The 14,227-nt window shown below is 38.4% G+C and overlaps 1 protein-coding gene across 4 annotated transcripts in view; it reads right to left on the reverse strand.

The window, feature by feature from the left end:
- WHSC1L1 (Wolf-Hirschhorn syndrome candidate 1-like 1) overlaps window positions 1-14,227 on the reverse strand; it is a 35,168-nt gene that overhangs the window by 7,317 nt on the left and 13,624 nt on the right. For 2 of the 4 annotated variants that reach the window (XM_009576306.1, XM_009576305.1), the window contains exons 8-18: window positions 13,251-13,296; window positions 12,568-12,698; window positions 11,875-12,003; window positions 11,072-11,198; window positions 10,463-10,660; window positions 9,687-9,857; window positions 5,255-5,404; window positions 2,750-2,906; window positions 1,986-2,188; window positions 1,406-1,518; window positions 276-545 (exon numbers count right to left, since the gene is read on the reverse strand). In XM_009576306.1, the coding sequence (XP_009574601.1) occupies window positions 276-545; window positions 1,406-1,518; window positions 1,986-2,188; window positions 2,750-2,906; window positions 5,255-5,404; window positions 9,687-9,857; window positions 10,463-10,660; window positions 11,072-11,198; window positions 11,875-12,003; window positions 12,568-12,698; window positions 13,251-13,296 (1,695 nt within the window). Of the gene's footprint in view, window positions 1-275; window positions 546-1,405; window positions 1,519-1,985; window positions 2,189-2,731; window positions 2,907-5,254; window positions 5,405-9,686; window positions 9,858-10,462; window positions 10,661-11,071; window positions 11,199-11,874; window positions 12,004-12,567; window positions 12,699-13,250; window positions 13,297-14,227 lie in introns of all 4 variants that reach the window. The other 2 variants (XM_009576303.1, XM_009576307.1) reach the window with 2 other exon arrangements.

A 14,227-nucleotide genomic window follows, 5' to 3' on the forward strand; every position in this document is an offset into this window, starting at 1 on the left:
TCTTTCCCTCCACCAACAGAATTCACAAAATCACAAGCACCTGGAACTAGCTTTTCTTCTGTAAGTATCAAGGTTAAGATGCTTCTGTCAAAACAGCCAAGCAGATTTCACCATTACTGCTTCACCTACAGAAGTTTCATGCCTTTTTAACACAAAGCATTTACTTGCAAGCGCTGCAATTTCTGTATGCGTTTGCTTAAGGTACTCAGAGTTGCAGTGTTTTCACATAAAACCACACTGATGGCTATCACAACCTTTGTCCTTTGTAATTCTACCTTTTTAATGCTCCTTTTTGTCCTGAGACCCCATCCACGTCGATCAGTTTTTATGATTTCAGCATCAGGGTAGAGTCTTTTGGTGAAACACTGGTTCTGACATCGCTCTCCCGCCGGGCACACCTGGGGATGGCACTCATACTGCAGCATCCTGTTCAGACACTCTGATTCCAGCCCACAGGGGTTCTCGTCCGATGGCTTGCAGTTACAGCGAGGGATTTCTGACAGATCAGCTACCTGAATCTGAACCTTCCCTATTACCTTGTTGGACTGTGGAACAAAGGAAAAAAAAGAGTAAATGAAGATGACAACGAACACAAACTTTTGTGTTCTGTTGTGAAGAACACAAACTCAACAGCTTTATTGGAGGCCAATCATCAACTGACACAAGAAGGCAAGAAAATCATGATTACGTCATTATTTTTCTTCTAGACCCTTTTGAAGGATAGTGTGTCACAACAAGTATTCTTCCTGCAATTCAGAAGCAGACGCATGCACTTTTACAGATGGCATCTGTTGCCACTCAGCTGCCAACTTCACTGGGGACAGAACACTGTTCACAGAAGCCAGCAGTAAGCAATTTAAGTGAAGAACATTAAAAGTCGTGACTTCAGACAGTACAGCATGAGTCTCTCCTCAGTAAAATTATTGGTTCAGGAACTCAAAGCACACAAAGTTTATCAAGCACACTTGATAAACACTGGGCTTTCTTCCAACTGAAACTAAAAACATCAAAGAAACAACACCAAGCCCTATGTGTCCAAAATTGCTGGCAAGAGTTAGACTCTGCAGCAGAATGAGCAGTCGGTATTCCTACTAATATTGAGTTCAGTGTTAACAAAGTTTAGTAAGTTGTAATAGCCAGCATGTATCTAAGACACATGACATGAGCTTGCAGCCAGCAAAATTCCACCTTAGGTAAAACTGTTCTTCAACTGTTAACTGTCTTTCACAAATACTCTGCTAAAAGAATGTTTTATGGTACTGTAAGACAGAACAAAAGATTCTTGAAAAGAACAGCAAAATAATTTATTTAAATTTCCTTAAGCTTGAATTGTTGCAAATACTGGTTTAATACATAGCTCACCAAAGCACACAATAAAAATAGGAAAAGAAAGACGGCAACTCACTTTAATGTGTTTATAAGGTGGAGGTTTCCTTGAATTCCTTTCAATTTCTAATGCCTCTTTGCTTTCTCTTTGTGCTTTCAGCTCCTGGAAGCGCTTTGCAGCTTCTTCAAGTGCTGTGCAAGGGAGTTCAAAATAGAAAGCAATTAGCACCAGCTGCTGTTAAGCAAATATACACATGTATGTATTTAGGTTTTTTATCTTTTTTAAAGATAGGAATAGAACTCTATAAACAAAAACGCAAGCTAAAAACGAGTTATTGCAGTATATCATGAATCTATCATCAGGTACTTTTCAGTAGGTACGGAGATACTGAACAATGATCCCATGCAGCAGAGCCCAAGCTCCATCTTAACACTTCCCAGTTTGTGGAAGAGTTGAACTTGCCCACAACAATACACAATGAGTAGGCACTTAAAGAAACATATTTTTATCTGTAGTCAAGGGATCTGCATAATGTTTGCAATTTTACGTGAACACAGAACACTAGTCACAAAATATTCCCATGCAGCTTAAGTGGTGATGGAGACACAAACACGTGGAATTTTTGTCATAAACCACTATAAACTTCGTTTGATTTTACCTTTCTTGAAGGTCTTGTTAATACTAGTTTGCCCCTCAGCAAAGCTTTTATCTCCTTCAACATAAGGGAAAACTCTGCCCTGGTGTACCCAATAGTAGTCATGTGAACCAAAGAAAAATACTGGGAAGTCCCCGATATCATGTTTGAGGCCCTGTATGTTGAGAGGCACAGACCTGGGATTGCAGATCTCTGCTGGCCACCACCTGAAAAGTAGGGGGGAAAAAGAAAAAAAAGAAGAATATAAGTTCCTTGACCTATAGCCTTAGCTTCTGAGTTTGCCTAACTGGACTGAGAAATAAAAGCCAGTTTTCCTTTCTTAAAGAAATGAACTCCTTCCTTACGCAATCAAGTCTCCCTTTAGCAATACTTGGGAAGCACCATGCAAAACACAAGAAGAGTTCTTATTCCAGATTTCTTCTAAGATCAAAGACTTCTAAGATCACCTATAAATGCTTGTATTCCTGCAGGTGACTAAGAGCAAACACGAGCTAGGACATCTTGGTTCTATAGGACAGCCCCTGGTTTTCCATATCGCTATTACACTCTACAGAGCAAATGTAAGCGCAATCAAGTATCCAACATTGCCTGAAAAAAGCAGGAGAATTTAATTTAAAGGGCAACATCAATGTCTGGCACAAAGTAGATGTATTATTGTATTTCTAGTTCTTGTTTACAAAGACTGAGCTGCTTTGAGTTATCTTCCTGTAATTCTAGAGTACATTAAAAACACCCAAAGCATTAAAAACCAAAAATAGCAAACTTGCCTGTAATTTCCAAGCTTGACCCAAACGATCTGCTTGTAACGTAGCTTCTTGCCAGCTTTACAGTCATTGCAATTCCAGCATCCTTCAGGCATTTCTATGTTGAGACACTCAGGGTGAAAGGAAGCTGGGCAGGATTCACAGCATAACAGTTTTCCACCTTTAAACAAAGAAACCCTGCTTGGTTTATAGAAGTAAGGATTTGATTCCCCCTGTGCACAGCAATTGATGTTCATTTTAAATCATCCATTCTACAATCTCGTTTGCCTCACAGAAAAAAATGGCAAAAGAAAGGGATCAAGTCAAACTTAACAATGTTGGTTAAAAAAGACTGTGCAGTGCAATCACCTAACGTGCAAGTTGTGACTCTTAACTGCATCAAAGATACACAAAAAAGCAGCTGAGTGTTTTTCAAACATGAGGTAAGTTGGCAGGAGAGGCAACATTCCCAAAGAAAGCACTGCATCTGAAAGTAGTGCCATTAGCTTTTATTTCTTTGGTGATGGCCAAAACTTTGGTTTATTTCTTTGGTGATCGCCAAAACAATGATAAATAACCAAATTTTTATGAAACACTTTTTCAATCAACATTGTTATGACTAAATCCCTCAGCAATCAGTTAGTATGCATTAAAAAACCCCACAGCCTATAGGTTGATCAATGCTTTTCTGTACCAAGGACATTATAAAAGAATTGTACTAACTCTGTTTATTCCACAAAAAGAAGTGTTTACCAGTATGAGCACAGTACATAATGCAGAATGAGACACCACACAAGTTGTCGCCATCCCAAAAGTTCCTTTTGCACACAAAGGAAATCTTAGTGCAGTGGTTAACATTAATTTCTGAAGTTTATACTTATTTGGACAAAGTTGTTTTGGCTGGCTTGCATTTTGGCAGATGTATTAAATGTGGAGAGCCACAGCACATCTCTAAGCCACCCTAAGCAAACAAAGCAGCTCATACAATAAGACTTGATACATTACACATATTGTAATATTTTATATATGTACGTATATAAAATATATATATACACATTTTTATAGATATATAAATTTTTAAAAAATTAACAAGTTTTTGTGTCCCAGATGGAAAATCTGGGAGAGACTTGAGAGTATTTAAAGTAATTTTCAAGGACAATAGCAAAAGAAGTGTGAATAGTAACTTTCAAACATTTATCAGAAAATCTTGTCCACCTATAGACTTTCAAAAATGTCATTGCATTAATTGATTGTTGCATGTCACAATAAGCATTCCTTAAACAAATCAGTTGCATGATCAATACTGTATTTCCTCTGATAAAAACAGTAGAAATCCAACCATATGGATTTTCCAGAGCTCCCCAAACCCATAATAAAATTTTAACTTTTAAAATATTTTTTTGCAGATGTTATTTCAGAGGAAATACAGACCCAGTGTAAATTACTGAAACATTATCCAACATGGTAAAATGCCAAGAGATGCAAAAATCAAACAAAATCAAACACAAAACTTTCAGTGCTAAGCAAGAAAAAAAAAACCAACACTTTGCTCTCAGGATGCATTAGTAAGATATTGCTCAAGCTAAGCAGAGGGCTCAAAATAATTTTTGTTTTCAGGAATTACAGGAACTACTGAAAGCCATCAATCTAGCAACGTTCAAAATAACCTAACTTTAGAATGGTTAATTGGGCACCGTTTCTGAACACTCTCGGGAAATCAAATTTCTGTGGGGAATAAAATATTACATCTGAGTATTTTATACAGACAACAGTGATCTCCCCGTAAGGTATTCTGAGATGCTACAGCACCACCCACACCAGAATAAAACGATCTCTCTCTCCCGGAGCTGCAGGTTTTCTGCAGAGGACAGAAAGCATCTCCTGCCACTCCTACAGGCAGCACTGCTTCAGAAAGCGAGTACCCGTCCCGTGAGGAGGGGAAGGAGCGCTGGCTGTCCCATGCTGGCGGAGGTGGAACACGAGGCCCAAGGACTAGTGGACACATACGCAGGCAAAACCTCGCTGCCTCCCCCCTTCGGACATCCTCTGGATGGCAACAGGACCCACCCACGTTCAACCTGAAACATCCTTTTTCTCTCAGGCTCTGCATAAGCTACCTAAAAGATCTGAAACAGAACATCCCCCCTCTTCTTCCATATATAAAATCAATTTAAGAAGCTGTTTTACATCATCCTGGTAAGTACTGAACTGCAACAATATCAAGCTCTATTTGCCACCTCTTCACATTACTGTGTAAATAGCTTTCCTGAAGCTGGAATAGCCTAGGCCAGATAAAAAGTGATTTAACCTCTTTCAAGGAGAATTTAGTGACAGTAATTATTTTAAGCCCTTTTGTAATAAAAAAATTGCCAACAACATGAATACACGCTCACAATAATCAATGAGTGAAGTTTACTGAAAAGCAATTAAGTGGTGCTTGACAAGCAGACATTTCTTGTTTGATTTAAAGAGAGAGAAATAATAGAAAAAGTGAAAGTAAATTAAAGAGAAAGAAACTATTTTGGTTACCTTTCTCACATTTCTTTTTGGAAGCTGACGAAGGAGGAGGAATCATAGGTAATTTCATCAACTCAGCACGATTTGATTCATTCAGTAGGTAGTGGGACTTATAGGCATATGAACTGAACAGGGGGTCTGAATGATCCTGCACTACCAACCCTATACGAAACAAACAGAAAGAGATGAGTTGCAATGAAACTACCCATGATTCCATAAAGGAGAAAATAAAATAAATCGAATGAACACCTCTAATGCATTTATGCGTGAATGAAAAAAAGATAAAATGAAGAAAAAGAAAAGTCTGACAGAAAGTTTCTTCACTAAGAAAGAGGTTATGTGTTTGAGAGACTAAATTAAAATGTAACTGGAAAAATCTATGATGAATAAGCTGCTTCTAAGTGGAATTTCAATTGTGCTTTTACCCTTAATTTGTGCATTTATAGAAAAGCACAAGAAAAGCAACCAATTTTGTATCTGTGTGAACCACCCTCCCTCCCAAATGAAGAAAGCAAGCTAATGTGAAGAGCGGGGGGATGATGGTCACTGCATCAAAGGTCATGCTGTTAGTTGGGGCCACAAACTGAAAAAGCAGACGTTGTACACAAGAACTCACCATCCCACTTACTACAAATCTATCTCTAAGATCTTATCTATGAAAGTGTTTTGCCTTTATAATTGTATTGGATAAAAATAACAAGGGGAGTCATTGATTCTGCAAGGTACCAGAGGGGAAAGAACGGATGAAAGTTCTGCCCTATGCCATTTGTTTTTAAGTAAAGCTCCACCAACCCTGCCCTCCCACAGCTACCAAATTAAACACTTTGGAGCAGTCAAGCACTCTGTTCTCCTATATGTGTTTATTTCAAACAATGTGTGTGCACTTCTCTGACTTTCTCCACGAAGAAGAGTTTTTCCTCATTGCTCCAAAGAGCCAGGCAGCCCAGGTGAGAGCCCCACAGCTACAGATCAGAAGCATGTGGCCAGTAATTCATGGGAGGAGCAGAGCAACTGAGACCCAAAGAAGCAGGAAAGATGAGCTACCAAGATAGCCCCCAATTCTTTCCCTTGTGGGACACACGCAGAGCTGAGTGCTGTAGAGAAGCTTTTGAACCAGGGTGCCCAAAAAACTGGCGTAAGGAGAACGGCGTCAGCCTACCTGGAAAGCACGTCCTCAGGAGGATTCATAAAACAAGTATGACCTACACATGCAATTATGTGAACTATAATGTGCTTAATGAAGGATATTTCAGGAAGGTGAATAAGAAGTCTTAAAATACATCGTATTTCAAATACCTCATGATAAGCAAGTTTGTATATTTTATAGATTGTCTCATATCTACATTTTCTCACTTCAGTAATGTTTTGCACCTAAATACAAAGTTTCTCCTTCTGATATCAACTAAAACTAATTAAGTAACCATTCTCACATACAGATGCCCAAGTATTTCTAAAGCATTCAGTTCCCCGTTTCTTTCTGAGCAGGTACTCTCAGTGCTCCTGTGACAGATGCTGTCCTCACCTTATGTCCCTCATGCTGACCACATATGACTAGACAGGACTCAATTCAACCCATCCGGGGGAGTTTGCTAAATGTAAACCTCGCACAATCTTTCTTCGGTGAACCACACTGGCTCCTGATTCCAGCTATGCCTAGTAGAAACAAACCCCACAAAAATTTTCTAGAAGAACAAGTACATAGTTGCTGTAAAATACAGAGGATTCAGTCAGTGGTAGCGGTTTGTAACTTTTCAAGTTCTCATAACTAAGACTCAGTGAATATACAGGACAGGAAATTCCATCTGCTGGGGTTCAGAGGTTACTTATATTGCCAGAAGAAAATACAGACTTCTGATGAAACTAGATTCAGGTATAAACAGAATTACTAAAACAATGTCAAATGGGGGGAGGGGGGAAGAAAAAAAAAAAAAGAAAAAAAAAACATGAAAATTTTCTTATGCACTTCATTTATTTTTTAGAAATAAACGCAGGTCCGCATCTTCAGCAAGCATAAGACTCCCTTACTGTAATTCCATTTTGGAATCCTACTCCTAAATTCTGATTTCTGTGCCATATACATAAGATGGATGCCAAATAGCAGGTATTCCTTTTCATAAAGCTTTTAAATAGGTTCGACCCAAGAGAAGTAGGAGGCCTCTATTTTACACCTTTGTGTCACAGAGTAAGTAGCCAAAACTTGGAGAAAAAATTCCCAAGGAGATTCACCTTCATATGTATCTGTAACAAACTACTGCAGATTTATAATCTGGAATAGGTTCTTCTATGATATTTGAACCTTAAGTCAGCTTCAGGCATCTGTAGTAGCTGGCCACAGGGTTAATAAAGTACAACTTCAAACTTAGCTGTTTTGTATCATGCAATGTATTTTGATACTACAGTTTAATAGCGTTTTGAAATTGGTAGAAAACAAAATATTTAGGATAAATCCAACGGCAGAAGCCTGCCATTGCTTTCCATTCACACCTTAGTACAAACACAGCTTTCATAATCGAGATCAGCGACGTTCGCATTAGTGCGGTTCTCTAATGGCTAAGATCCTATGACCTACCTCATGTAGGAGCAGAACAGCAGGACAAGACATCATCCTACCATACAGAATTCTTCACGTTAATACTTACAGGGGCAGACTAAAGCCACCGTTGGACCTTGCCAAGAGACATTTCTAATCTGACATTCAAACCAGGGAAGATCCACAGAAACTCTTCTGTCATAAACCTATATCTGATCCTGGTACCAGACTGACTCCGGACAACTGAGATAAAAAACATAAAACCAAAGTGCTGAAAATATTATGGAACTGCTCTATCTACCACAAAAATTGTTTTTAATGATTTTACTCTAGCTCTAGAAAACAAACAACTTCTTTCCGCTTATTTATGTTGGGCTTTTGGATGTAACTGTTGGTTAAGTTAATAATGTTGAAGGACAGGTATTCGTTTTTCTCGGAGTTCACACCTGATGCAGAATGCCCCAAAGGATCTATCTGCTAACAGAATGCTACATCACACATTTTCAGCTAGCTCTATTTCAAAGACACAGCAACTGGTTTGGTATCATTGTTCAGACTGTGCATCTGTATGTGTAATAATACTATCAACCAAAATTAAACACAAAACATATACAAGGCTACCTAAAAACCTAAAATAGAAGAGCATAAAGACACATACAATGTCAAATTTGCATGTGTCCATTTATGCAATGCTGCTGTGATTCACACCACGCATATCCTGTTTTGGGGTGGCCCCAAAATGTTTAAACAAGCCCACAAAAGGAGAAACATTGACCCTTGTTGTAAACATCTTTTTACATATTTGGAGGACCTTTTCTAAAGCTTACTGTTTCTCTCTGAGCTTCTGTTTTTTTTATTTTATTTTATTTTAAACTTGATTCTTTGTGATGGCTCCTAAATTACTTGGAAATGAGGAAAGGGGAAGAAAGGAGAGAGGTAGAAAGCAAATTTTTCTGGCACCATTTTTCCCTTCCTATTCAAAGGTCTTTAATTACTACTCTGCTCTTCCAAATTCAAGGCAATCTTTCCCATTCTAAACCTCCAACTGAATGAACACAAGTGAAAACAAGTAACTTCAGGATTCATCTCATTTTCATTTCCTTATTAGTGACTTTCAAAGCTACTAAAAAGAATACATCCAACGTAAACTTTTGAAATACTGTATAAGATACATATTATTCTTCAAACACCTAACTGTGTCACTTTGATTAATCTGAGAGAATAATGGTATTTTTGCATTGTGCCACTAAAGCAACCGATGCACCAAAACTTTTCAACCTGCTATCTGGCAGAACACTAGTGACTTAAGAGCCATAAAAGTAACAAGTGGAAAAAAAAGAAAAAAAGGAAAAAGAGAAAAAAAAAAAAAGAGAACTTTGGCATATGGAAAATCGCAGCATGAAACTTGTTTATACGGTATTGTAAATGTTTTTCTTTCAAAGTTCTCAAATGTGATGGTAGTTATAAATTAAAATGAATTTTTCTAGTTCATGAGTAAATCCTACCTTTTAGCCTTAAAAATTTAAACAGTTTTAAGTTTGTGAGTGGTGAAAGAATCCCCTTCTGCTTAACAGACAGTGAATAATAACACAGCATCCATTCTCAGCTTGCAATGGCTGGAATTGGGGGCTCGGCATCCACTTTTTCCTACTGGCAACACAAGTAGGCCTTCTGAGTACCTATCGCTGTTTCTGAGTATCAAATATTACGGACCAAAATAGCAAGTGGAAGTCTCATGAGAACTGTTGACCAAAAAAAAAAAAAAAAAAAAAAAAAAAAAAAATCACAGGCAGCATTTAAATCCCAGAGAGCCCTAAGGGAGTTTTTCTTTACGAAATACATTACTTTCATCACTAAACTGCACAAGTGACCACAGAAGAACTATAAAACAGGGGAAAAAACAAGTGTGCTCACCTCTTGCACAAACGAAACAAAAGCCTACATTTACAGCTGATGAGGAGTGATTCCTTTTGGAATGGTTACTACAGATGAGAATGTGGGATGACACAAACAAGCTTCCTGCAGCAATACAGCCATCTCCTGAGTGATAGGCAATGGGACATCTGAAACATCTCACCATGCGACCTGTTTAATATAAACGCAGAAAAATGCACCGTGTCACCCTGGAGTCAGGCTATGGTAGAAGACACCACAGACAGATGCAAGGCTGATTTTTATTCCAATCAGAGTATTAAATTTAAAAGAAACATTTACATCTTTAAAAAAGAAGTTTCACAAAAGTTAAGAGTTAACTTTCACTTCAAAACTGTTAAGAAAAAAATACATGGTTTCAATCATTCAATCATTCTAGAGTCTACTTGTTTTGTTTAAATATTTTGGTTAATTTCTAAAAGGATTCTTTTTGTCTTGAAAAATAATTATTCTAAAGGCCACTACCAATTGTCTTTTAAAAAACCCCTTCCTCGGCCTTGCACTACTAACCCTTGGCTCCCATTAAACCCAGCAACAAAAGATGACTTTAGTGTTGCGGATCCAGTTATACTTAGACAGCGGTCTCAGGCTGCTAGCTGTTTTCCCACCCACGACAGATTTAAGTTAATGACCTCACTGAGGAGGAACCCTTGTTCCTTGCTGCACACCGCATTACAGAAGGTAGAGTTATATTCATCGTTATTGCAATGAACACATTTGAGTTTCCTCCTGCTGTTGAAAGCCAGCTCTATTCTCACCTTTGCTTGCTTTATGAATATCCTTATCCATCGAGCAGGCAGTACAGCAATGCTGCGGGCAACGAAATCCTCGTGACTCGAACAGAGCAGTGGCAAACTTGCGAACACAGGCCTCATGATAAAATTTACCACACGTGTTGACGGAACAGCGCTTCACATCTTTGCCAGGAAGTTTGCATGAAAAGCATGTATGTTCTCCTTGTAAAAGAAGGAATAAGGAAGCCCAACTGTAACAGCCAATACTTTGAGATACAAGTGTTGTTAAAAAAAATTCTGAAGCAAACAGAGTTACGCTGGTTTGAGCAATAAGGCTCCTTCCCTTCAAACAGGTAAGCTGGTTACTATAATCCACAATAACTATGTAATTGCTGTTAACATAAAAGTCCCTTATGCTGAGTAAAACCCTGAACAGTTTATTACTTTTTCTTACCAGATACTTGCTAAGTGGAAAATGAGAATCTGGCCTCAGAGGTTAAAAAAGTAATAGAATAACCCAAACACACTCCCAAAATCTGGAACCTTACCATCTCAGTTTATTCTGACCAGAACACATCTCCTCAGCAAAGTGGGAAATCCCTCCCCTTTTTTCAGACACAGGAACACACTCACCGTTTTTACACTCAGTGCAGATGAACTTCTCATCGGGCATTGACTTCAGGCCAAGACACTCCACATGAAAGACGCTGCAACACTCGCCCTCGCAGGACACCAGAGACTCGCCAGAGCTCTCGCAGATCTTAAACAAACAGACAGCTAGTCAGAGAACAAAGGGTACCTGACATACTTAAATGCAAATGACTACCAGATGTTAACAAAGAATAGAAACTGGCTGAAATCTCTTCACGGCTAAGATAAGGCAGGAGAACTGGCCTACATCCCACAGCAGACCTGGTAAGGCTTTAGGCTGAAGACAATCCCAGCACTTTCTGCATCTTGCTCTCATAACAGCGCGAGCCTGGACAGAGATAGGAGAGGCCCCACAGGATCCATCTGGACTCCTTGTTTTCTCACGCACCTGAAGAGCACGAGCAGCTTGTTCCCTTACTATCGACCAGGAAAGCGGTCAGAGGATCTTCTCTCCAAAATACCGGAAAATTCTCATTCTACCCTATCCTGAAAGGCCATCTGAACTCTTCGAATGGAGCCGAAAATGGCATCTACTTTTTCTACTTATGCTAGCAGGTATGGATTAGATACCACTTTCTAGCTTTTGAGCTTTCAACATGCAGGAGGGCTTAGGAATCACTTCCAGAGCATAAAAACTCCTAAAAGCCTTGGTATTTTATCAGAGATGTCGAATTATGAGACACGGTTAAAACAAAGTAGTGTAATTTGAAAAGTCTGTCAGCTCAAACTAACAGAAATGGATGATACATCTATAGTATTCATTTCTTTACAGTACAATCATTTACCTGACAAACAGTGTCTTTTTTATTTGTTCCAGTTCCTCTCCTGGATAAGCTAGAGTCTACCGACTGCACATCAGAAGCATCAGCATCGGCAGTAGCTGATGGGCTGTCTGAACGTTTTCCAAAACTACCCTACAAAGAGGAAAAATCCAAGGCACTCAAACAAGACACTTGCAAAGGATAACCACATTCTGAAAAAAACAGTTAAGTCACCACTGATTAAAAGATCATTCAATATGTCAAGAGATACAAAGGTCCTTGAAAGTTGTTGAACTTCATTACAATGATACAAAGAGTGCTGCCTTCTTGACATATCTTTTACCTGTACAAGCAAAAAACCGTAAAGATACCTATTTTACTTTTTCCAGACACCTCTCAATTTTACACCAAAACACGGCGGCATTTCCCAATTCCCAAAGAATCTAACAACCTTCCAAAACCCAAACCGAGTCAGTGATCTAAACCAATGTTTTGTCAAAGAAGTAGGAAAATTTGTAAAGACGACTGTATCTTTTTTTATATCAATATAATGGAGGGGATTAGAAAGAAAAAGACTAGGCTTTATTTTTTAGACAATAAAAGACATGAAGTTTGTAGAAAATACAGTGTTCACATATTTAGCAATATGCAACTGAAAAGCCTATTATACTGACAGATTAAACGAACAAGTCCCTGTGAGAAACAATATGCCTTTACCTGTAAATCATTAAGTCCTCTTGAATCAGAGTCAGATGTATCTCTGTAAGCTGAGCTAGTCAGTTCTACATCAGTTGAGGCACGACTCCTTTTCTTTAAAGGTTTACAAGAATCTGAAATCTCGCTGGCACCTTAACACAACATACTAAAATTAGTTTTAATGTATGTTCAACTTTTTTGCTTAAAATTATTAAAGGAAAAAAAGACGAGAGACAGCCTGAAACTGTACTTTATTTGCTAGCCTTAATTTTCAGTTGGCAACTTTAATACTGGTTTAATTCTTCCCGAAAAGCTAATTAACTGAAAACCACCTTAGGAAGATCTTTTGACAAAACTTGTGAACGTGCTGACATAGTGGAGGCAGCTACTACCGTTAGGAAATTATTTCTTCATCATTCATCTTAAAATATGGCTAAGCAAAGACTTTTTTAATTAAGAAATGTCCAGAAGAAGGACTTATATCATCTGCTTACGGCACATTAACGCTATCCTTCCAACTAGCAATGCACAAACAAACAACAACAAAAAAAAACAGAAAACCCTCACAAGAGAAATTAAGATCAGCATCTGTCATGTTCATCACCAGAAAGCGTTAAGACCTCTGCAGTTACAGAACGAAAACCATTGCCGAAGTGTGATGAGTGAGGAACTTTTAATAAAGTTTATTTTCGTGTGTAACTCACCTTTCTGCAATCCTGTCTTCACTGCTGTCAGTGGAACCATTTCAACCTGTTTGAATAGGAAAATCCATAGTTAAAACCAGAGGAATCTTTCTCCCTAGTATTAAAAAGAAAACATTTAAGTTTAAGCGATTAGCATCTCTGAACTCAGATGTAGTCTGTCATCCCCTTCTTAGTGTGAGCCTTCTTGTCCTGTTGGATTTAATCCTAGCTGCCTACGCTGAGTACCAGGAGACAAGGCAGCCATATGTTCACTAGCAAGGTCCTTTCCAATCACTCCCTTTGGGCATGAAGATGACAGGAAAGCGTTATCCGTGTCCAGCAGGCAGGAGCGGGGTTCGTTTTGGCAGCCAACCCTGATGCTTTTGTAAAACCCCACACCTGTGTAAGCACAAGCTCCCCTTAACAGGTATGACACTCGGGTTAGTGAGACACTTAATGCATTGCCATTTAAGGCACTTCCACCAAGCATGCACTCTTGAGCTCCTGGGAACAGACTTTCTCTCTGTATAGAGTGCTGCAAGGCGCCCAGCGATGGCGAGACGGACTTCGCACACAGCATTGCAGAGCTCTATACAGCTGGAAACTCAATGTCAGTATACACTTAAGCAGACAAGTTTACAATCTTGCAAAAGCAGTTCAAGTTCTCGATCCTATATCAGAAGGGTAAGTTTAGAAACTGTTCTGCCAATGTACATGTAACACGTGAGAATTTGGCGACTGTATAATAATTATAGAAGAAAGCTGTTGCCTAAAATCCTGTTTTTAAGGTTAAGAATTACAAGTTATTTCTTTACAATGTGGTTACATATGCATGTAGAAACACATTTAGTAAATATTTAAGGATTATTCTATAATTTTTTTAAAAAATATTTTATTTTGTTGTACAATAGGTAAAAACATACAATAGAAGGATTTGTATAGGATACATTTCGTAATACAAATATAAAATCTAAACAATCACTTTTATTTCTCCACTA

This window comes from Fulmarus glacialis, unplaced genomic scaffold (genome assembly GCF_000690835.1).
Source record: "Fulmarus glacialis isolate BGI_N327 unplaced genomic scaffold, ASM69083v1 scaffold31044, whole genome shotgun sequence".
In the NCBI taxonomy this organism is placed as follows: Eukaryota; Metazoa; Chordata; class Aves; order Procellariiformes; family Procellariidae; genus Fulmarus; species Fulmarus glacialis.